Source organism: Anabrus simplex, chromosome 1 (assembly GCF_040414725.1).
Source record: "Anabrus simplex isolate iqAnaSimp1 chromosome 1, ASM4041472v1, whole genome shotgun sequence".
Classification (NCBI taxonomy): domain Eukaryota; kingdom Metazoa; phylum Arthropoda; class Insecta; order Orthoptera; family Tettigoniidae; genus Anabrus; species Anabrus simplex.
In genome coordinates, this window is record NC_090265.1 from 255,920,495 (window position 1) to 255,943,576 (window position 23,082).

At 41.4% G+C, this 23,082-nt stretch overlaps 1 protein-coding gene across 5 annotated transcripts in view; it reads right to left on the minus strand.

The window, feature by feature from the left end:
• Window positions 1-23,082, minus strand: part of LOC136886505 (leucine zipper putative tumor suppressor 2 homolog) — a 791,346-nt gene that overhangs the window by 18,518 nt on the left and 749,746 nt on the right. For all 5 annotated transcript variants that reach the window (XM_068231046.1, XM_067159329.2, XM_067159335.2 and 2 more), the window contains one exon: window positions 6,471-6,693. In XM_068231046.1, the coding sequence (XP_068087147.1) occupies window positions 6,471-6,693 (223 nt within the window). The remainder of the gene's footprint in view (window positions 1-6,470; window positions 6,694-23,082) is intronic.

The window sequence follows — 23,082 nt, forward strand, 5'->3', positions numbered from 1 at the left end:
AGTCATATGTGCATCAATTTTGGTTGCCAGCTATGCCCCCAAACGTACATGCATAATCTAGCTGTTTAGAATCCTGGAGCTGGCGTTGCCATGGTTACGGACGTTCGTTTCTTTATCCGATTCCTAGAGCAGGGGTAGAGTGGATCCAATATCTCCATAAAGGTTGGTTCTATGGCCTTAAAACATGGTTTTCGGGCCCGAAGGGTTCACCGAGTTTTGTTCTTTGCGTCAAGGGGCTTAAAATGAGCTTTGTCTCGTCCTTGTACGACAAATTCGATTTCGCCTACATTAGCCTATTATTTTAACATTTTTATGTCTCCCCCCGTCGCCCTCCCTCGAATTGTTTTGAAAATAAAATACAGCCATGTTACTCACTCGCAATGTAGCTTTCTATAGGTGAAGTAATTTTTAAAATCGGTTCAGTAGTTTTTGAGTCTATCCGTTACAAACAAACATACAAAATTTTCCTCTTTATAATATTAGTATAGAAGTATAGATTACATCCCTACACACACGGTTGCCGTCAGGAAGGGCATACAGCCGTAAAACAGGGTCAAATCCACACGTGCGACACAGTTCGCACCCGCAACTCCACAGGTGTGGGTAAAGCGATAGAAGAAGAAGATACTCATTTTAAAAAATCACCCGCTTTTTTATTCTTTTCACCTCCTTAAGTAGATTTTCCCAAAAGTGTGTGTTCATTTTTAAAGGAGATTCCAAGTACCTATTTTAAAGTCAGTAACATCTTCATTTTTTGAGATATATGTATCCTCGTATAAATAATTCAACTTCTTCCTCACTTCTTTTCACCCCACTCCTTAAGTGGATTTTCTGAAAACGATTTGTGTTCTTTTATTTTTAAAGGCGATTCCAAATATCAATTTTCATGTCTGAAACTTGTTAGGTTTTTGTGATTTATTGTAGATAATTTCGCTGCTGTAGAATCCTGGAGCCGACGTTGCCATGGCTACCGCAGTTCATTACTTTATCCGATTTCTAGAGCAGGAGTAGTGTGGTACCAATATATCCGTAACGGTTGGTTTTAGGACCTTAAAACATGGTTTTCGGGCCCGTAGGGCTTACCGAGTTTTGTTCTTTGCGTCAAGAGGATTAAATTGAGCTTTGTCTCGTCCTTATTCGACAAATTCGATATTTTGTCTATATTAGCCTATTATTTGTATATCTCCCCCCCCCCCGTGCCCCCCGCCTCGAATTATTTTGTAAATAAAATGCAGCCCAATGTTACTCACTGGCAATGTAGCTTTCTATAGGTGGAGTAATTTTTAAAATCGGTTCAGTAGTTTTTGAGTCTATTCGTTACAAACAAACAAATGTTTCCTCTTTATAATATTAGTATAGAAGTGCACGTAGGTGCGATAGTGCCGAAACGATAATACTGTAACGACATAAACTGTTGATTTGTAGACATTCCTGATATTCTTATGCCAGACTGGTCGGTAGATATTTGAAGAGAGAATATTCCCTAGCACATCATGCCGTTCAATAAATAAACCTGGTAAATGCATTACGGGTTCATCTGAATAAAATATCTTGGCATTCTAATGTCCCAGGGCTCTTAATGTGGCAGAATAGGTGCCTAGATGAGTTTGACATCGATTTCCACATCTTTGTGTCAGGCTCCTCACGTTCAGCTTTCCCAACCGACCTCCCTCGATTTTTAGACAATTGGCTTTACGTCGCACCGACGCAGATAGGTCTTATGGCGACGATGGCATAGGAAAGGGCTAGGAATGGGGAGGAAGCGGCCGTGACCTTAACTAAAGTAGAGATCTAGCATTTACTTGGTGTGAAAAACTTGTCCAGTACAAATCTCACATGGAGTGACCGGGATTTGAACCACGGAACCCAGCGTTGAGGGGCCGGCGCGCTGCCGCCTGAACCGCAGAGGCTGTCTTGCATATTCAATTCCTCTTCGTAATTAGGTTGAGAATCAGGATGGTAGAATGTTCAGTGAAATCGAATTAAAGGGTAGCAAAGTGAGTGGCAGTGAGTTTGCAACTGCTACAACGGTATTGTGTAAGGGGTTAAGTTCCCCGATAAATTTCAGGTCGACATTGTTGTTCGGGTGTGAAAATTGGACGAACGCGGGGTATGTTCTGCATTAGCTGGAAGTTACAGACATGAAATTAGCGAGAACGATTGCCAGGAGGATAAGAAGAAGAAAGCTAAGTTAGGAACTTACCCGATGGCTGAGTAGGTGGTGGTGATGGGGTCATATGAGGAAAAGGACAGGTTACCTAGGAGATTAACGGACTCTGACAAGGGGGGTAAGAGTAGCAGAGGAGACCAAAGCGACGATGGTTGGACTCATCTTTAAATTATTTCAAAGAGGTATAAAGCTAAACCAGGCCACAGAGTTAGTTGCAAATATAGATTGTGGAGGCGCTTATTTCATTCACAGAAACTTGTACAATGAACACTAAAAAGCTTAACAGTCTATAATAAAAATTTATTAATGTACGATTTATTATTATTATCATCATTATTGTCCGTCTCACCCACATTGGGGTACGATAGATCAATCAATGGTTAGTGAGTCGTGTTTTCATGTCCTCCCAGTACTTTTTCATCCTTTCAGATCTTGCCTTCCTCTCTTCTTCAGAAATCATGTATATTCTTTTGGGCTTCACCATGTCCTGAAACCTCTTTATTTTATCTTTGGTTATTTTCTTCGAAGATCCATCTACAAACATCTCTTTTATAATTTGGAACTCTTGTACCTAGGTACTTCTCAGATTCCTTAAACCAGTTCGGCTTGGTTCCTTTTTATTGCGGAAATAGTCGAAGATTCTTTTCGTTATCCTTTTTGGGTTCATTCTTAGGATGTGGCCATAGAAGTGAGTTCTTTTCCTTATTGTGTCAGCAATCCTTTCTGTTTTCGTATACAGGGTTTCATTGCTGATGTGTGAAAGTTCGTTATTATGGAATTTGTGGCCTACAATTTTCGTAGTATTTTCCTTTCCTAGATCTCCGACTTTTCCATTGGACTATATGTAGTTATAGACAGTGTTTCTTCGGCATAAAGGACTTCAGGCTTGACTACTGTATTATAATATATGATCTTGGAATTCCAGGAGAGGGATTTCTTGTTATAGGTGTCTTTTGTAAGCTGGAAGGCTATTTTGGTTCGTCGAGATTACATTGCTTTCCTCTCAAGAACATTCCTACTGATCCATTCACTAAGGTATTTGAAATCCCTGACGATCTCTATGTTTTATTCCTCCCACCTTAAAATATTTTGGAGGATTCTTAATGTTGGTTATTATTTTGGTCTTTTCACAGGCGATTTTGAGACATCTTCTCTGCCTGCTTAAGCAGGTCGATGCACTGCTCCTTGACTTCCTCCCACGTCTCAGTTAGTAAGGCCATGTCGTCTGCGAAAACTAAACATTTGAACTTGATACCCCTGTTTACCGTTCCCAATCGAATTACACCACTGGTTGTCTTATCCCACTCTCTGACTAACTTCTCCAAGTATGGGGGACAGTACGCCATCCTGTCGGACACCAGTTTTGATCTGAAAAGGAGCTGACAAGTCTTCCGTGAATTTGACTTTGCAAAATATATTTGTGAGAGTTTCCCTAATGAGGTTTGTTGTTTTGTTGTCCAGACCGAATTATTTGAGTACAGAGAAGGGAGATTTTCCTGGTCCAGTGAGTCGTACGCCTTTTGGGAGTTAACAAAGTTGTTGACGTATGTTTTTGCCCTAGATTTCTGGTACGCTATAAGATTTTTAAGGTTCAAGATTTGTTCCCGACGGGATCTCCCCTTTCTGAATCCCGCTTGATATTCTCCCTACTGATTATCTAACTGTGGTTCTGTTCTACTAAGTAAGGCCTTTGAGAATATCTTATATGTAATATCATAAAAATGATATGCCCCTATAGTTGCTGGGGTTCATTTTATCCCCGATCATGTGGATTGGGTGGATAAAGACCATCTCTCATTCTTCTGGAATCCCTTCTTTGATCCAGATTTCTTCAAAAACTTTTTGTAAGGATTCTATTGCTTCCTTTTTTACACCGTCATGTCAATCTATGGAGCGCGATATAACTTAGCTGATGTTGATTTTTTATTATCCCAAAATCTCTTCATCTGGGCACTGAACATTTCTCCCCGTTCTTCAGTCCATGATTTATTGGTCCTAGTATTCATTTTCTCAGCAAAATGATTTTTGACTGCTTTTTTGAACTGGAATAGATCTTGAACAATTTCCTGTGTGATGCCAATTTCCCGAAGGTCTTTTTCTATTCCACTAAGCCAGTTGCTCTTGACTTTCATTGATAGAGCAAGGTTGAGAATCCTTTTGGTGAGCCTGTCACTGTTCATTCTGGGAATGTGGCCATAGAACTTTCATCACCTTTTTCTGATGGTGTCGGTGATCTTTTCAGAATGCTGATAAAGCTCCCGAGACATCCGTTTCATCCAGATTCCCTCTGAGCAAACTGGACCAAAGGTTTCCTTTAACATTTTCCTCTCCTGCTTCTCTATGTCTCTAATAGGTGACTGCTTCCAATAATCAAGGTTTCCGAGGCGTAGTGCTTCAGGTTTGACAAGTGAGTTGTAATGTCTTAATTTTGCGATCCTGGATATTGATTTTTTGTTTGTTTTTTGTATCTGTTCCAGGTGAGTCTATAGGCCTTCTGTAATTTTTAGATCGTCTCCTTATTTGCTTAACGATTCAAGCCTGATGGCTGAATCACTTCTCCTAGGTACTTGAACTTATTCCCTTGATTAATTTTTCCGAATGTAGTTTTTAGAGGTTTCGCATCTAGATAGCGATATGTGGAGTCCAGTCTTGGCTGCAATTTCATGAGGTTTCCATTTATTATTATTACTATTATTATTATTATTATTATTATTATTATTATTATTATTATTATTATTATTATTATTATTATTATTATTATTATGTTAAATAAGAAGCTGCTTATCCGTCTCTGTGGTGTAGTAGTTAGTGTGATTAGCTAACACCCCCGGATGCCCGGGTTCGATTCCCGGCTCTGCAACGAAATTTGAAAATGGTACGAGGGCTGGAGTGGTGTCCACTCAGCCTCGGGAGGTCAACTGAGTAGAGGGGGTTAGATTCCCATCTCAGCCATTCTCGAAGTGATTTTCCGTGGTTTCCAACTTCTCCTCCTGGCAAATGCCGGGATGCTAGCTAACTTACGGCTTCCCTCTTCCTTCTCTATCCCTTCCAATCTTCCCACCCCCATAAGGCCCCTCCTCAGCATATCAGGCGAGGGCGCCTGGGAGAGGCACTGGTCCTCCTTCCCAGCTGTATTCCCCCGATAAAATGTCTCACGCTCCAGGACACTGCCTTTGAGGTGGTAGAGGTGGAATCCTTCGCTGAGTCCGTGGGAGAAACCAATCCTGGAGGGTAAACGGATTAAGAAAGAAAGAAAGAAAGAAGGAAAGAAAGAAAGCTGATTCGTTTTTACGAAGTAAAATATTTTGGCCTGGTACAAGTGATGTTTAATTCAGTGAAATTTTCCATGGAGCGCAGTGCATTGAGTGGGTAAAAATGAAATGGCGTTTGGCTTTTAGTGCCGGGAGATCCCAGGACGCGTTCGGCTCACCAGATGCAGGTCTTTTGATTCGACACCCGTAGGCGACCTGCGTGTCGTGATGAGGATGAAATGATGATGAACACAACACATACACCCAGTCCCCGTGCCAGGGAAATTAACCAATGATGGTTAAAATTCCCGACCCTGTCCGGAATCGAACCCGGGACCCCTGTGGCCAAAGGCCAGCACGCTAACCATTTAGCCATGGACCCGGACCATTGAGTGGGTGAGGTGATACTACTACTACTACTACTACTACTACTACTACTACTACTATTATTATTATTAATAATAATAATAATAATAATAATAATAATAATAATAATAATAATAATAATAATAATGGAGTATGGTTTCCGGAGAAGCCTGATGCAGGGGTCCTTACATAAGATTACTTTAAAGCTGAAGACATCAGAGACACCCAGCCAGGGAGCTAGAAGAATTAACCAGTTAAGGTTAAATCCCCGACCCGGTCGGAAATCTAACCCAGAACCATTTACACCAAAGAAAATTATGAAAATTATGAGTGAGATAACGCGACAACGTAGTAGCCGCTTGGTCGGGCAATTCTGAGTAACTTCTCATGGTCACTTAACGCACACTATAATGCTGTGTTGTTTAGTACGTTTAAGCTATTTCATATGTAATTCTTTAATTTTTTTTCTTTGAAATGCTGTATGTGAAATATAGTATTTTCCTGTTAGATGGAAGAGAGGGCCTAATGGCCTTCATCTTGCCAGACAAAATAAATCTAATCTAATTCGATAGTTTAACGGAATATGCTAGGATATGCTGAGTTGGGGAAATGTAAGCAATGCTGACAGTAGTTCGTCTAGGTAACCACATGGGTCGTGGTAACAGAGGAATGGAGCAGCTGACCTGTTAGCACGACTGCTGTGCCGCACTCCGTTAGGTCCCGGTGATTTACGAACGCTCTCCAGACTATCGTAGCCCATCATCTTTCCACTGGATACCAGAGGTAGTGACGATAACGACGCCACTGCCAGCGGGGGAGATGAGGAAGTCGAGGCCGATGATGACAGGTGCTTGCGGTCCAGAGAGTAGTTGGAATTGATGTGGTGATGACGTAAATCATTATTACCTGAAAAACAGAAGACATGCCAATTAGATATGAAAGTGTATCATTAACACGTAAAGACATCCTGTATGGAATGGTGAAATAATAAGCACTAATCTTTTCAATACCTCCAACAGACTTTTTAATAATAATAATAATAATAATAATAATAATAATAATAATTGTACCGGGCGGTACACCTCCACGCCGCTAATTCAAACATTGCGCCAGTTGAAACTCCTCTACTGGGGGAAGCCTGAACTTTAACAACCACATTAATTCTACGATTTCTCAGAAGATGTCCCTACTGTAAATTTTGAAGTGTTCTGAACTATGTCAGTTTCGATTCGTTTTTGTTTTCTCTACAGTAAGAAGTGTGAATATTCTCTTCTAGATGGCACTACTTAAGAACTACAATTGTGCACCCTAGTGCGAAGTGAAGGAACTTTTTTTGAAGAAATTTTGTAGTCATAAGTTTGTTCTTTGTTAAATTTCTTTCAGTTATTTTTTGGGTTGGCAGTATAACCCTTCTCTTTCCGCTTGTTTTGAATTTAGCCAATCCCGAATTTCTCTAATTAATTTTTGACCAATAACGTATGTCTTCTCCGATATGGAGATGTTGCTTTATGCTACCCAATAAAATTGAGGGGGGTGTGGGTTCTCATTCTTGAAAGGTCTCGAATGTTCCACGAGGGTATTTAAACTGCTGATTTTCTGGTCTCCGGGCCAGTTCAGTAACATCTATCCTAGTGTGATTATGTAGCAGGGGGCGGGAAGCGCCTCTTTCTTCGGGCAGCAGTTCATCCATAAGGTAATGGCCTTTTAATAACTTCTTTTCTCGCTAGCTCAGCAGTTTAACCCTCGGGGCAGGTTCGAAACTTTTATCATGTAACTTTCCTTTAAAATGTAAAAGACACTTGGTATAAATTCTGTCTCTTTAACTACAAATTGGGATAGAGAGTGCCTAACCCTCTCGAGCTCCCACTCATATTGTTTTGAGGTGACTACGTTTTCATAACAGTTTCCCTTCTCTTCGTAATGTAATAAAGTTTTCCTATCGTGTCACCTCCGTAGTATGGGATTAGCCCTTGCATAAGCGGCCTGGTGCCAAATAGATTTTAAAAAAGTGTATTAGGAGTGCAAGTTACGCCTCCACTCAAGTTGGTATTTTGGGGCCATGTAATTGTCCTGTTTCTTTACTGAATAGGCCTCAGTAGGTTGGGTATTTTTACCCCTGTTCTTGTGTGCCTGGAGGGCAGCTTGAAGGTGGAGTTTGGTGTGGCCTTTGAATAGGCTTGAACTTTGAGAGCGGGTTGCTCTTTCTTAAATTTGGTTTCTGTGTGCCTCGAGCAGGCTTAACTGGGTAATTGGGAGCTAGTGCTCCTTGGCATGAATGGGGTTTCTGCCCCTTTGTTGAACTTTGTACATAGGTAAAGTTGGGCTCATTGCTCAAGGATTGCGTGTCTGGGGGCTCGAAGCCCAAATCCATTAACAAATTGCAATTGTACATTCTTAATTTGTTGATATGCTACTGAGTACCTGTTATACTTGTTATTTCTTGATCTTGAAAAGAAAATATAACCTTTGTTAAATTTTAAATTAACTTTAATTTCGTAAGTTGAGACCTATTCATCCCAGCACCTTCTTTCACCTCTGCCGGTCCACAAAACATCGTAACAATAATAATAATAATAATAATAATAATAATAATAATAATAATAATAATAATAATGTCCGGCTCCATGGCTAAATGGTTAGCGTGCTGGTCTTTCGTCACAGGGGTGCCGGGTTCGATTCCCCGCAGGGTCGGGAATTTTAACCATAATTGGTTAATTCGCTGGTACGGGGCTGGGAGTCGTATTCATCATCATTTCATCCTCATCACGACACGCACGTCGCCTACGGGTGTCAAATCAAAAGACCTGCATCTGGCGAGCCGAACTTGTCCTCCGACACTCCCGGCACTAAAAGCCACACGCCATTTCATTCTTCATAATAATAATAATAATAACAATAATAATAATGGCGTGTGGCCTCCGAAGAGGCCGGCTGCATGTCTTTTGGGATGACGCCGTATTGGCGACCTGCGCATCTATGAGGATGGGGCCTTACCAAAATGAATTCTAATGATTAAGACGGCGCACACAACCAGCCCCCAAGCCATCGGAATTAACCAATGAAGGTTAAAATCCCCGACGCGGCCGAGAATTGAACCCGGTACCCCCTGGAAGAAACGCCAGCACGCTAACCATTTAGCCATGGAGGCGGACAACAGACCTGATATTTGATGTTGATGTTGATGTTGATAGAATTTTAGAATTACAGTATGCATCAAAATTCAATATTCAGACTTCTATGGATGACAGAAGAGACAAAAACACATATTATTATTACGTCATCATGGGTTGGAAATCAACAGTTAAAGTACATTTTGAGGTGGTTGAGAGTAAAAAATGTCAATTAAATTGTTTTTTTTTTTTAACTGTTCAAATGTGCGTCCTCCTGCGTCAATACACGACGACGTTTACGTTCAAGGACCCCAGTACGTTTTGCAGAGAGTATGCAGCTGCAAGCACCCGAGCGACGAGCTCTTCCTGGGATTCAATTAGAATCTGATACATTCTTTCTCTGTTCTAAACTTGGATATCTCCGGTATTATTTCTCGCTCTATAAAAGTTCATGAAACTAAAGAGATCGGAATTTATAAACTACTATAGTGTACTGTTGTTCGATATAGATAATATTAAGGGAGAAATGTGTTTCCTGTTTTGGCCCCTTATACTTGTTACACCACTGAGGGGGGTGGAGGTGATTAGTGCAGTGGTTTAGCTGCTGGCTGATTTCCCACCCAAAAGGCTGAGGTTCGCATTCCGGCCAATCTTGCGGGAGATCTTCATCTCAAAAATCACGTGGCATCAGGAAGGGCATCCAACCTTAAACTCACGGCCAAAACCAAAATGAGCTTCGGTGGCTCCAGCGACCCCAGGAAAAGATGGGATAAGCTGAAGAAAGTTTTCTATTACGTTTGTTAGGGGACTGTATACCAAACAAATAATATATAGCCTAATACACAAACCGGATATCCCTCAGTTTCAAGAATTTATGTTGCCCGTTTATCCTAAATTTTGTAACAAACAAACTCAACATAACTCAGAATTTTGTATAAAAATCCAAACCAAACTCCATGGATCTAAAATTCCGAAAGAGTCTTGTTGACCTACCAAGCGACCGCCCCTTATCTCGAAGGCCTGCAGATTGCGAGGTGTCTCGTGGTTGTCGCGTCGAATCCTTTTGGCTGTTATTCTTGGCTTTCTAGAGCGGGGCCTATATCTCACTTTCAGATAGCTCCTTAACTGTAATCACGTAGGCTGAGTGGACCTGGAAGCAGCCCTCAGATCCAGATAAATCATCTGAACTGACCGGGAATCGAACCCGAAGCCCCGGGTTAAGAGACAGGCACGCTATACCTACACCACGAGACCGGCTTCGAATTTTGTCTACTGTACCTCATCCAACATAAAAACGGAGTATGAGGCAAATATTTGCAGTGTGAAGACAAAATATTATAATTAAGATTATTATTATTATTATTATTATTATTATTATTATTATTATTATTATTATTATTATTATTATTATTATTATTATTATTATTACAATAATTTCTGATTAATATGTACAGTAATAAGGTAAGTCAACACTTGAATCGAGTCAGGTGGGAAATGCAAAAAAAAAAAAAGAACACGAAACGAAGTGAGCCGTTGGACAATTTAAAAGTTGTCAACTCTTGATTAATGGCGGTAATTTACAGTCTAATGTTCTTCAGTACGTCACATGAATCTCTGAAACTGGATGTGAATTTGTTTCCTTACACTTGCTATAAAGGACATCAGAATAAGAAATACAACTTTGTCGTGTGTTATTTACATTCTAGTTGTAGGAACCGCGGAATATCAGCCAAATTATATGATTTCCAAGTCATTATGCCGACAAGTCTAGCTAGTTATCCTATACATCAATTCATTAACACTGGAGATTATCCAAACTGGTTTTCACCTGAGACCATCTATCTCATAACCAGTTTTTACAGCGGGGGGCGAGAAATGGGAACACCCTGAGTGACATCATTATAGAGGTCCTCTGCGACTCGGATAAAAATGAGCTGTATAGCTGGAACCCCACAACTACTAAAGTATACGGAATTGTTCAACTTTTGGGAAACATATCTATCTATGCCCTTAGATCACGAAGAGCGCAACAGGATGATTAAACAGTTCACTCTCGTGGACTTGTACAATCCCTAACTCTGTTAACCCTCCAGCACCGAGCTCGATAGCTGCAGTCGCTGAAGTGCGGCCAGTATCCAGTATTCGGGAGATAGTAGGTTCGAACCCCACTGTCGGCAGCCATGAACATGGTTTTCCGTGGTTTCCCATTTTCACACCAGGCAAATGCTGGGGCTGTACCGGCCGCTTCCTTCCCACTCCTAGCCCTTCCCTGTCCCATCGTCGCCATAAGACCTATCTGTGTCGGTGCGACGTAAAGCAACTAGCAAAAAATAACCCTCCAGCAGTCCTGAAGTCCTGACCTCTTAGTTCCAGTGTAACAATTTCGGGGTCGAAGAAGCGACTTCAGACAGTCGTCTCTCAGCTTACAGTTGAAGCTACGTTATATCGACCAAGACGTGTTCCTTGCCAAACCAGCACCGAATGTCTTCATCCCCTTTCTTCTTGCTAGTGATTTAACGACGCACCAATTCAGGCACTTTTAAAAAATTCATTTATGCGACGATGGTATAGGGAATTGACTGGGCAGGAAGTGGCCTTGTCCTTAAGGTACAACGCCAGCATTTGTCTCTTGTGAAATGGGAACCTACGGAATACCATGTTCAGATCTGCCGATAGAGGAGTTCAATTCCACCGTCTGAAAACCACCTTCAGGACAGTTGAATGTCAGTTTACAGTTCCAGATTCCTGCTCCACCGCGCGAGTTGGCCCTGCGGTTAGAAGCGCGCAGCTGTGAGCTTGCATCCGGGAGATAGTTGGTTCAAACTCCACTGTTGGCAACCCTGAAGATGGTTTTCCGTGGTTTCCCATTTTCACACCACGGCCACGGCCGTTTCTTTCACACTCCTAGGCTTTTCCCATCCCATCGTCACCATAAGACCTATCATAATCATCAATCGTACTCGAAAAAACGTTCGACGTATTATGTCGTGTCCAGTAGGTATTGAAGAGAAGCTAAATACAGAAAAATTGGTCAACCGGACACCACTGGTATCAGTAACCACAAACTCCCGATTTCACATCGGAAAACCATCTTCAGTTATGCCGACAGTGGGGTTCGAACCCACTATCTCCCGAATACTGGACACTGGCCGCTCTTAAGCGACTGCAGCTATCGAGCTCGGTGTTTTCACACCAGGCAATTGCTGGGGCTGTACCTTAATTAAAGCCCCGGTCTTTTCATTCCCACGCATTCAGCAAATTTTAAGAAAAAATAAACCGGTCCAGCCAAAAATTTAACGCGGGATGCAATGAGCCGAAGACTACTATGGTGCCATTCGCCTAAGAACACTGACATTGCGTAGGCTTATTATTATTATTATTATTATTATTATTATTATTATTATTATTATTATTGAGGCATGATTACCTCAGTGGCTTAGCTGCTGGCTTCCCACTTAGAAGGCTGAGGTTCCAGTCCTAGTCGATTCTGGATTGAGATTTGCGTCTAAAAAATCGTATGGCTTCAGGAAGGGCATCCAGCCTAAACCCCTAGTCAAAACCGGGTAGCAGGAGATCTGCTGAGAGGACAAGATATTTTTAATAATTTAAAGTACTTGAAAAATTGAAAGTTAATTTAGATCAGGTTACCGGACTCACTCACTCCAGCGGCATCAAGAAATGACTGTAATAGATCAGTTTATTGGTCCAACAATGATATACACCTTCCAGACTGTTTCGGATGAGAAAATTTCCAAACTAAGTCTGATAAATGCGGACAACACAACCAGAAGCGCACTTAAATAAATTCTACAACTCCCGAGTGACATGCCGACAAGTATGATTCATTCGAGCACAAATAAGTTATAAAGGGTTAGCATTAATGCGCGCTACTTGGGAAGCGTACCTTCAACAGCTGAACATCACCCTTAACTTAGAAACTGCGAATGACTCACACGTAAACGCTGTTCGAAATTCCGCAGCAGTAAAAACACCCTGCCAATCTGAACTTCAACTAAATGCAGAGATATCAACATCTGTTAGACGACTGCGAGATATACTCAGAACACGCGAATTTGAAGCTAGGTGCTTCTGTCCACAGAAAGGAAGAGGTGTTTGCCCAAGTTCCTTCCGCTAATTCTTGGGTTACCAGAAGGGATAGTTTAACTTGTTCGGAATAGAGGGAGATGTTGAAGATGACAGCGATGGTTGCACCAGCGCGTACGCTGCCGGAACGTTCTACCAGCACACACTGCAGTGAGTGCTGGGGAGTTGCCATCAACGAGAACTGCTTAGAATCAAACGTCATAATATCATCAGAAAAATGATTGCTAATACTCTTCGTCTAAAAAATATGGACGTGTACGAAGAAGTCCACTGCATCGCCGATAGAGGCAGCACTCGCAGGATTGATATTATTAACGACTGATAGACGGAGGAACGAATCAGAAATTATTGATCCAATGGCAGGCTTTGAATTTTCATCCTCTCAGCCTACTGACGTTGACAATGTGAAAAAGAATATTTATAGTCCAACCATCCTTTCCTGAGTCTTACAACCTTCAAAAAATTACTGTAACTGGACTTTTCTTTGGCGCGAGGGGTACAATCCCAAATCTTTCGTGACGTGGCGACAAAAATATCAACTGTCCAGAAATATGATGATGATGATGATGGTGATGCTTGTTGTTTAAAGGAGGCCTAACATCTAGGTCATGCTTGTTGTCCAAAGGGGTTCAATATCCGGGTCAACCGTCCCTCATAATGGCACTTTTCGCTAGTAAAGTAGAATAATGGTTTTTCTCAAGTTGCGGTACTAATCAAAGGTAGCGTAAACTCACAGTGTTCCAAATATTATGGTACAACTCACAAGTATTGTACGTCGTACAGGTAACGCAGACCTATGGTGTTTCTCACATAATGGCGCCACTTGTAGGCAACGCAAACCCATGATGCATCTCACATAGGTGTACTTATCACGGAGACTCGTACTATCTCGTGATGTTCATCACATAGTGGGTACAAATCACAAGCAACAGTGTCGCTCGTATAATGGTACTAATCACAGGCAACGCCCAGACCCGTGGTGTTTCTCACATAATGGTAAAAATCACAGGCAACGTAAGCCCGTGATGTTCCGCATATAGTGGTACTAATCACAGGTACTGGAAACCCACAGTGAACCGTTCTCTGCTGCTACTAATCACAAACCTATTGTGTACCTAACATAATGGTACTACTTGCAAGTAAAGGCGACCCATGGCTTTCCCCGCGTGATGGTACTAATCACAAGTAATTTCATGGTTCTAATTCAATCATCCCTTGGTCGCCCCTTTTAGTCGCCTCTTAAGACAGGCAGGGGATACTGTGGGTGTATTCATCTGCGTCCCCCCACACAGCGGGTGTCCAGAAATCTACAAGATGAGATAGTCGTCTCAATAATCAAATTGCCTCGATTCTTCGAAATCATTTATATGGAGTTCATATCATTTAACATGGTAATTGTAACCTACATTATTTTTAATATTAACAATTTATCATCTTTCATAAAAAAAAATACGGTGCATTTATTCTGTGTCATTTGGCAAACCTAGAATGTCCTGGGTCATGAAAAGAAAATCCACAGCCTGTTTCCAGTCATTCGACCGGGTCAGGAATGGAATGAATGAAGCCCTCATCTAGCGGCGAGGATAGGAATTGTGCCGGTTGCCGAAGCCTGTCGCACTTTTCGGGAGCAATGATTAATGAATAACAGATGAGTTGAAATGATATTGGAGAATGTTGCTTGAATGAAATATGACAGGGAGAACCGGAGTACCCGGAGAAAAACCTGTCTCGCCTCCGCTTTGCCCAGGGTCATATGAAATAAATAAAAATAAATAATTAGTTGAAGGCTGCCATCTATTGTCAAGTATAGGCCTAACTGTATGCGAGTGTACTGATTGGGTCATCCTAGATTAAAGTATCCCAATCAAACAGACAGGGTTTTATTTGTAACAGTACTTATGGCACACACTACATTGTGAAATCTTCTCATGTGTTGTGCTGTGTATAATCATTTTCTCTGATCCCCCTTCATTGACTACAGGTGTAAAGTTGATTAAATTGGATTTCGTGTCTAAGATATTGTAGTTTATCTTTTGGCAGTGTAAAAGTATAAAGGTCATGGCTCCGATGACGAATCCTGTATAAGGATGTCAGGAATTTCAACTAATCAACAGCTGACTATCGCCACAATAGTATTCTTTTTGTATTATCACTTTCGTCTTATCGCTGTTATTCTGACACAGCCGGACATATTTGGAGAGTCTGTCCAAAAGAGATTAAAGGCAAAAATAAAACAGTATATTTTCTTGCTGAAAGTTTTGGTCTCTACATAGGTTATGAACACCTACTTATTTGATTTAACATATAATTACAATCTTTTGATATCATTAGTTATTTAATTTGGTAGTTATTCCTTGTCCGCCTCTGTGGTGTAGTAGTTAGTGCGAATAGCTGCCACTCCCGGAGGCCCGGGTTCGATTCCCGGCTCTGCCACGAAATTTGAAAAGTGGTACAAGGGCTGAAACAGGGTTCACTCAGCCTTGAGGGTTCAACTGAGGAGAAGGGGGTGCGATTCCCAACTCAGCCATCCTAGAAGTGGTTTTCCGTGGTTTCCCCACTTCTCCTTCAGGCAAATGCCCGGATGGTACCTAACTTAAGATCACGAGCGCTTCCTTCCCTCTTCCTTGTCTGTCCCTTTCGATATTCCCATCGCCCTCTCCATAAGGTCCCTGTTCACCATGGCAGGTGAGGCCGCCTGGGCAAGGTACTGGTCCTCCTCAATTGTATCCCCCGACCCACACCGCACTTGTGGCGGTAGAGGTGCGATCCCTCAGTGAACCGAGGGAAAAACCAATCCTGGAGGGTAAACGGATTAAGAAAGAAACACAAGTTATTCCTAAACAGTCAAAATAATTAAAACTCTAGCTAGAGATTCTTTCTCGATAAAATAGTGTGCTCTCATTTCATTGCTACAAAAAGTTCCGCTCTCTCTTCCATACATTATCACACACTAACGGGTAAGAAACGAGACCCAAGCTCTACGTACTCACCACTTATCCAATTATGAGCCAATCTAGCAAAGCCAGGAAGAGCCCACTGTACCTCCTCCCAGGTTATTTGGCTAAGTCTGGTGGTAGTCTTATGTGCTACAAGAAACACGATTCTTCCCTTTGCACTGTGCTGTTCTCTTGGGAGAAAGAATCCGCCGACTTTATAATACATGCTACTGGCTAAATTAGTAAAACGGGTACCGATACAAAATTTTCAACGTTTATTATAACACTGCCAAAGATACATGCTAGCAATAATTACGATATCTCTGTAATAAACTCTGAGACACACCTCCGGAGAATTTCTTAAGGATTTTGCACGCGAACAGGCTAAGAAACCTTAATTACATCTTTCATCAGGGTGTGGTCTAGGAAGAGATAACACGTATGTGGAAACAGTGGAATAACAACAGGCCCGGCCAACATGTAATTACAGGATGTGTGTGATAAACCAGGAACGTAGACGATGACGCTCAATTTGAGAAATCGTTTGTTTTATTCACAATATTTTTATTATTCATGTCTTATTCAGTTTCAGATTATTAAGGAAAGTCTGAGAGATTCTGTTCTTATCTCGTCCATTTCCACAGTGCAACAGTTAGCACTATTAACAGTCTCCTGACTGGGGTTATTCAATTAGTTTCTCATCAAGCCACTTCCAAGAAGTTATACTAGGGTTGGATGTTGATCTAAAAGAAACTGAAAATAATCAATTAAATGCCCTTAAATTTACGGAAACATACTATAAAATAAGCAAAAATGACTTCAAATAACTGACCAAACTGAATTCCGGTGACAGTGTAACAATGATTTTACAAGTAATATATCCCCGTTATCGTTCGTTCGTTATCTGTTTTCCCTCCAAGGTCGGTTTTTCCCTCGGACTCTGCGAGGGATCCCACCTCTACCGCCTCAAGGGCAGTGTCCTGGAGCTTCAGACTCTGGGTCTGGGGATACAACTGGGGAGGTTGACCAGTACCTCGCCCAGGCGGCCTCACCTGCTGTGCTGAACAGGGGCCTGGTGGGGGGATGGGAAGTTTGGAAAGGATACACAAGGAAGAGGGAAGGAAGCGGCCGTGGCCTTAAGTTAGGGACCATCCCGGCATTTACCTGGAGGAGAAGTGGGAAACCACCCGAAAACCACTTCCAGGATGGCTGAGGAGGGAATCGAACCCCCTCTACTCAGTTGACCTCCCGAGGCTGAGTGGACCTCGTTCCAGCCCTCGTAGGACCACTTTTCAAATTTCGTGGCAGAGCCGGGAATCGAACCCGGGCCTCTGGGGGTGGCAGCTAATCACAGTAACCACTACACCACAGAGGCGGGCATCATCCCCGTTATATTCATTGAATATATCTTGTATTTACAGAAATAATTACCTCCTAGTTTAATTGGAAGTATATATAAAATGGACATAATGATTTGCTGGATGGAACTATTGTTGTTCGCACTCCTTACAGAATTCAGATGTTTTTCGGTTTAATGTGTTAAATACATCTTGTAATTACGGAAATAATTACCTCCTAATTTACTTGGAAGTGTATATAATATGGACATAATGATTTGTTGGATATAGTGCTAGCACTCTGCCCCCAAATAACCTGGGAACCCTTGTTGTTCTTTGGACTTCTTACAAATTTCAGTGGTTTTCCTGTTTAATGTGTTGCTGTAAACGTCCTTTTCCGCACTCACTTTAACAATGCACAATTTACAAAATACAACATGTCCATCTGTCGTAAGCATGTTTTTTTTTTTTCATATTCGTTCGCTAGCTGAGCAACTTCCGTGGCTTAAGCGGCAGTGCGCAGGCCTCTTACCGCTGGGTTCCGTGGTTCAAATCCCGGTCACTCCATGTAAGATTTGTGTTGGATAAAGCGGAGGCAGGACAGGTTTTTCTCCGGGTACTCCGGTTTTCTCTGTCATATTTCATTCCAGCAACACTCTCCACTATCATTTCATTTCATTTCATCTGTCAGTCTTTAATCATTGCCCCAGAGGAGTGCGACAGGCTTCGACAGCCGGCACAATTCCTATCCTCGCCGCTAGAAGAGGGATTCATTCATTCCATTCCTGACACGCTCGAATGACTGGAAATAGGCTGTGGGTTTTCATTCATTTGTTAGCTATTTTAGAAGTACACGTTGCGGTGGTTTCAATATTGCATGTGTCTCGCACAGAATTATAGTATACACTTCGGAGGATAACTCTGCACTGAAGCGGAAAGTTAACTCTTTTGTTTCCAACCCTTTGTCTTTTTTGTTTGTTCTTGGCATTGAGGAACGAAGGGGTGAACGACTGGCTGTAGGGGCGAGTGCGAAAGTCGGTGCTTGCAACACGTTAGGAAATATTTTCTCCTAATTATAACAGTTCCCGGTCTCGAAAGCCCAGAATAACGGCCGAGAGGATGCGTCGTGCTGACCATACGACCTCTCGTAATCTGCAGGCCTTCGGGCTGAGCAGCGGTCAATGGGCAGGCCAAGTCCCTTTCAAGGGCGTTAAGTGCCGTGGGGTTCAAGGTTTAATTATAACAGTTCTATGTGTTCCTGCACATATCTTGGATACACAAGCATCACTCCTTTCGTTACCCCTTTTTTAGTGACCAACAGCTGCTGGTCAGCTTGGTTGACCATGAAAGACAGTTGGTCAATTTAAACATAATGTAAGAACATTTTTTTTTTTGTATTGTCGCTTGTGAATTTTTATCAGTCTGACAATAAAGAATACATATATTAAGAAAAACTTTATAAAATGATCCAAACATTCTTTGAAATGCTATATATTGACCTAAAACCTTCTTGAAAGATGAAGTAATGACAGATTATCCCAAATCGGCAAAAAATGAAAAACAATAACGCGTTATTAACCTTCGTTATACTGCATAATGTATTTCTATACTACTGAGCAACGTTCTGATGCAAAGTGAAAACAAAAAAAAATCAACTTCAGCCCCCTAGTTATAACGATAGGCAGTTACGCGTTGCACAAACATTGCTTGGGCTACATAAAAAGGAAATGGCGTATGTCTTTTAGTGCCGGGAGTGTCGGAGGACATGTTCGGCACGCCAGGTGGAGGTCTTTTGATTTGACTCCCGTAGGCGACCTGCACGTCATGATGAAGATGAAATGATGATGAAGAAGACACATACACCCAGCCCCCGTGCCAGTGAAATTAACCAATGATGGCTAAAATTCCTGACCCTGCCGGGAATCGAACGCGGTACCCCTGTGACCAAAAGCCAGCACGCTAACCATTTAGCCATGGAGCCGGACTAAGCTACATAATTAGGTACATATAGAGTCATCTTTTATTTTAAATGGTAATTATAGAAATGATACATAAATAATCATCAATTGTACTCGAAATCAACGTCAGTGTATTAGGTCGTGTCCAGTAGGTATGGAGGAGTTGTTGAATACAGAAAGCAGTGGGATCAGAAACCACAAGCTCCCGATTTCACGTCGGGTGTTCTATCCAGTTGAGCTATGGTGGCACTACAGCCATCACACTGTAGTCACCCGTTATGGGCCAAGTCAATAAATACTGAATTTTCAGGACCGCATTGTACTCGATCACAAACACCCAGCACTGAGTTAGCTAACAAAACCCGGCCCTGACTGAGTGAATGGCTGCGCGGTTTGGGTCACGTAGCTGTCACCTTGCATTTGGAAGAGAGTGGGTTCGAACCCCACTGTAGGCGCCCATTTCATTCCCACTCCTTTAGCAAATTGTAAGAAAAAATAAACCAGTCCAGTCGAGAATTGAACGGGGATACAATGAGCCGAAGACTACAATGGTGTAATTCGCCTAATGAAACTGACATTGTGTAGGATTATTATCTTTTTCATTATTTTTTTGGGAGCATGATTAGCTCAGTGGCTTAGCTGCTGGCTTCCCGCTTAGAAGGCTGAGGTTCCAATCTCAGTCAATTCTAGGTTGAGATTTGCATATGAAAAAGAATCACATGGCGTCAGGAAGGGTTATTATTATTATTATTATTATTATTATTATTATTATTATTATTATTATTATTATTATTATTATTATTCATTTGGGCCTACAATGTTTCTGAACTTATTTCGGTTTTAAATGTCAATGTGATGAATGTTTATGTATTGTAGGTATTTACGAACTAAATTCATCCATTTGGCATTTGTTGCTTTCCTTCTAGATACAGTGTTCGATATTCTTGAAGTGAGTCTCTGGCTGTCCATCCTGACTATGTGACCATAGAACATTAGTCTTCTCTTCCTCATAGCTGTTGCAATGCTTTCTATTTTACTGTACAGTTTATTGTTGTGCTTGATTCTGTACCCGTCTCCTTCTTTAAAGGGACCCACAATCCTTCTGAGGATATTTCTCTCTTTCAGTTCCTGTTTTCTTGAGTTGTCCTTTCCGGGTCATGTTTAGGCATTCTCAGGCGTACAGTATAGATGGTCTTACTACGGTGTTGTAGTGTCTAAGATTCAAGGAGAGGGATTTAGACTTGTATATGTTCTTACAAAGATAAGCTCTTTCTAATTTAGTGCATTTATTCTTCATTGCAAGGTCCTCATTCATATTTGGGGTTATCCATTCTCCAAGATATTTGAATGAGTTGGCCTTTCGTATTATTTTGTCCCCCAAAGAAATGAAGTTGGGTGCTCCTCTGATGTTGGTCAGAAATTCTGTTTTGTTGACAGCGATCTTCAGCCTTACTTTAGCTGCTATGCGTTCGAGGGAGGATAGCTGGTACGTAGCTTCTTCCATACTTGAAGCTAAGAGTGCGAGGTCATCTGCGAAGGCTAAGCAAGTGACTGTTAACTTGTCTTTCTTGTAGCCAATTTTTAATCCAGAGTTGTCAGCTAGTGTATTCGTCCATTCCTGAATAACCTTCTCCAGCAGACAGTTAAACAGGATTGGGGACAAACCATCTCTTTGTCTAACATCTGTTTTGATCTCGAAGCTTTTTGATAATACCCCTCTGAATTTGACTTTGGACATGGTGTTCGTTAGAGTAGCCTTCACAAGATTCAAAGTCTTCTTATCCAGTCCCATTTCAGTTAACGACTCAAAGAGGGTCTCTGTGTCTACCAAGTCGTAGGCTTTCTGGTAGTCAACGAAAATTGCTACACAGGGCGAGGCCCTGAGATTTTTGTAGGCAAAGATAGTTTTGAGGTTCAGAATCTGCTCTGCAATGATGCCGTCTTCGCCTGCTGCTCTGTTAGATTTCAGATCAGAGATGATCTGTCTGACTTCCTAAATACAGCTTGGTACTCTCCTGTGCAGGAATCTAATTGTGCCTAAACATTTTTAAGCAATGCTTTGGAGAAGATTTTGTAAGTCACTGATAGGAGCGAGATCCCTTTATAGTTGCTAGGGCCGAACTTGACTCCTTTTGTGTGCAGCGGCTGGATGATAGCTGAAGTCCAATCCATTGGTAGTGTTTCTGTTGTCCAGATGTCAGTTATGATCCTGTGGATGCTGTCAATTGACTCTTCATCTGCATGTTTCTGTCAGATTTCTTCTTTCGTAGGAGGAAGGGAGTCAGGGTTAATAACATTATTATTAATTAAATTATTATATTCTTAGCATAGTATAATAATAATAATAATAATAATAATAATAATAATAATAATAATAATAATAATAATAATAATAATAATAATAATAATAATAACTTTACGTCCCACTAACTACTTTTACGGTTTTTGGAGACGCCGAGGTGCCGGAATATAGTCCCGCAGGAGTTCTTTTACGTGCCAGTTAATCTACCGACACGAGGCTGATGTATTTGAGCACCTTCAAATACCACCGGGCTGAGCCAAGTTTTTATTATTATTATTATTATTATTATTATTATTATTATTATTATTATTATTATTCGGCGATGCACGTATGGGAAAGTTATAGGATTAGGAAGGAAGCTAGTGGCTTTACGTCACACCGACACAGACAGGTCTTATGGCGACGATGGGATTGGAAAAGACTAGGAGTGAGAAGGAAGCGGCCGTGGCCTTAATTAAGGTACAGCCCCAGCATTTGCCTGGTGTGAAAATGGGAAACCACGGAAAACCATCTTCAGGGCTGCCAACGTTGGGATCCGAACCCACCATCTCCCTAATGCAAGCTTACAGCTACGAGACCCAAATCGCATGGCCAACTCGCTCGATTTATTAGTAATAAATTAGTAATGTCATGATATTCGTCGCGAAGGATTAATAATTGGGAAGGGGTGATATCTCTTTATATGCTTCACTGCAACAGTCTTCTGTAATCCCTCCTCCTCCTTTGTGAGCATGAGTAGAATGCTTGTAGAAACTGGTATCCCCTCCCTCATCCTTGGATGAGATAGATCCTTCAACTAGCTACTCCTCAACAGCCTTGGTATTAATGCTAACCATTTACAGCTTTATGCATATTTATTACCCTGGACTGCACACAATGACGGACGTATCACTTTCTTCTGTCTTCGTGTTAATAAATCTTAGTGGCTATTGAACGTCCTTGCCAAAGAGCTTGAGCAACAGATCAATGGAATAAGTAAAAACATGTTGGAGTGCAAGTTTTTATTTCCTCTCCATTTCAGATTCCAAGAAGAGCACAAGAAGAGTATAAATCAAGAGCTTGTTCACTCACTCGCCGCTCTGTTTCCTGTTCGACTGAGGACATTATATATATATATAGTTATATTGTTATATTATATATATTGTTATTGTTATTATATTGTTAAGCTATCAGCCGAGGACGAGGGCCACCAGACAAACATATATAACAAACAGCAAGGTCTCTTCTTATCGTCTATTACAAGAAGTTTAATAGCTTCAAGAGTAGTCAACTACAGCATATCCTTTTACGCAATAGAATTCAACCAGATTTGAACACGTACCCCCAAATACTTTGTCTCTACATTGTATGTCCCTAACACCCCCTCCCCTCCTCCCTTAGTGCATAATTTATTTTACGTTAATAATATGTTACTGTAGAGATCAAGATACAAAAATGTGTGAGGCAAGTTTGTATCCTGTCCCCAGTCCTTTTTAACGTATTCTCTGAGGACATTTTGCGAGTTGTTCTTGGTGAAGCCTACCAAAGAATCAAGATCAATGGGAAGCA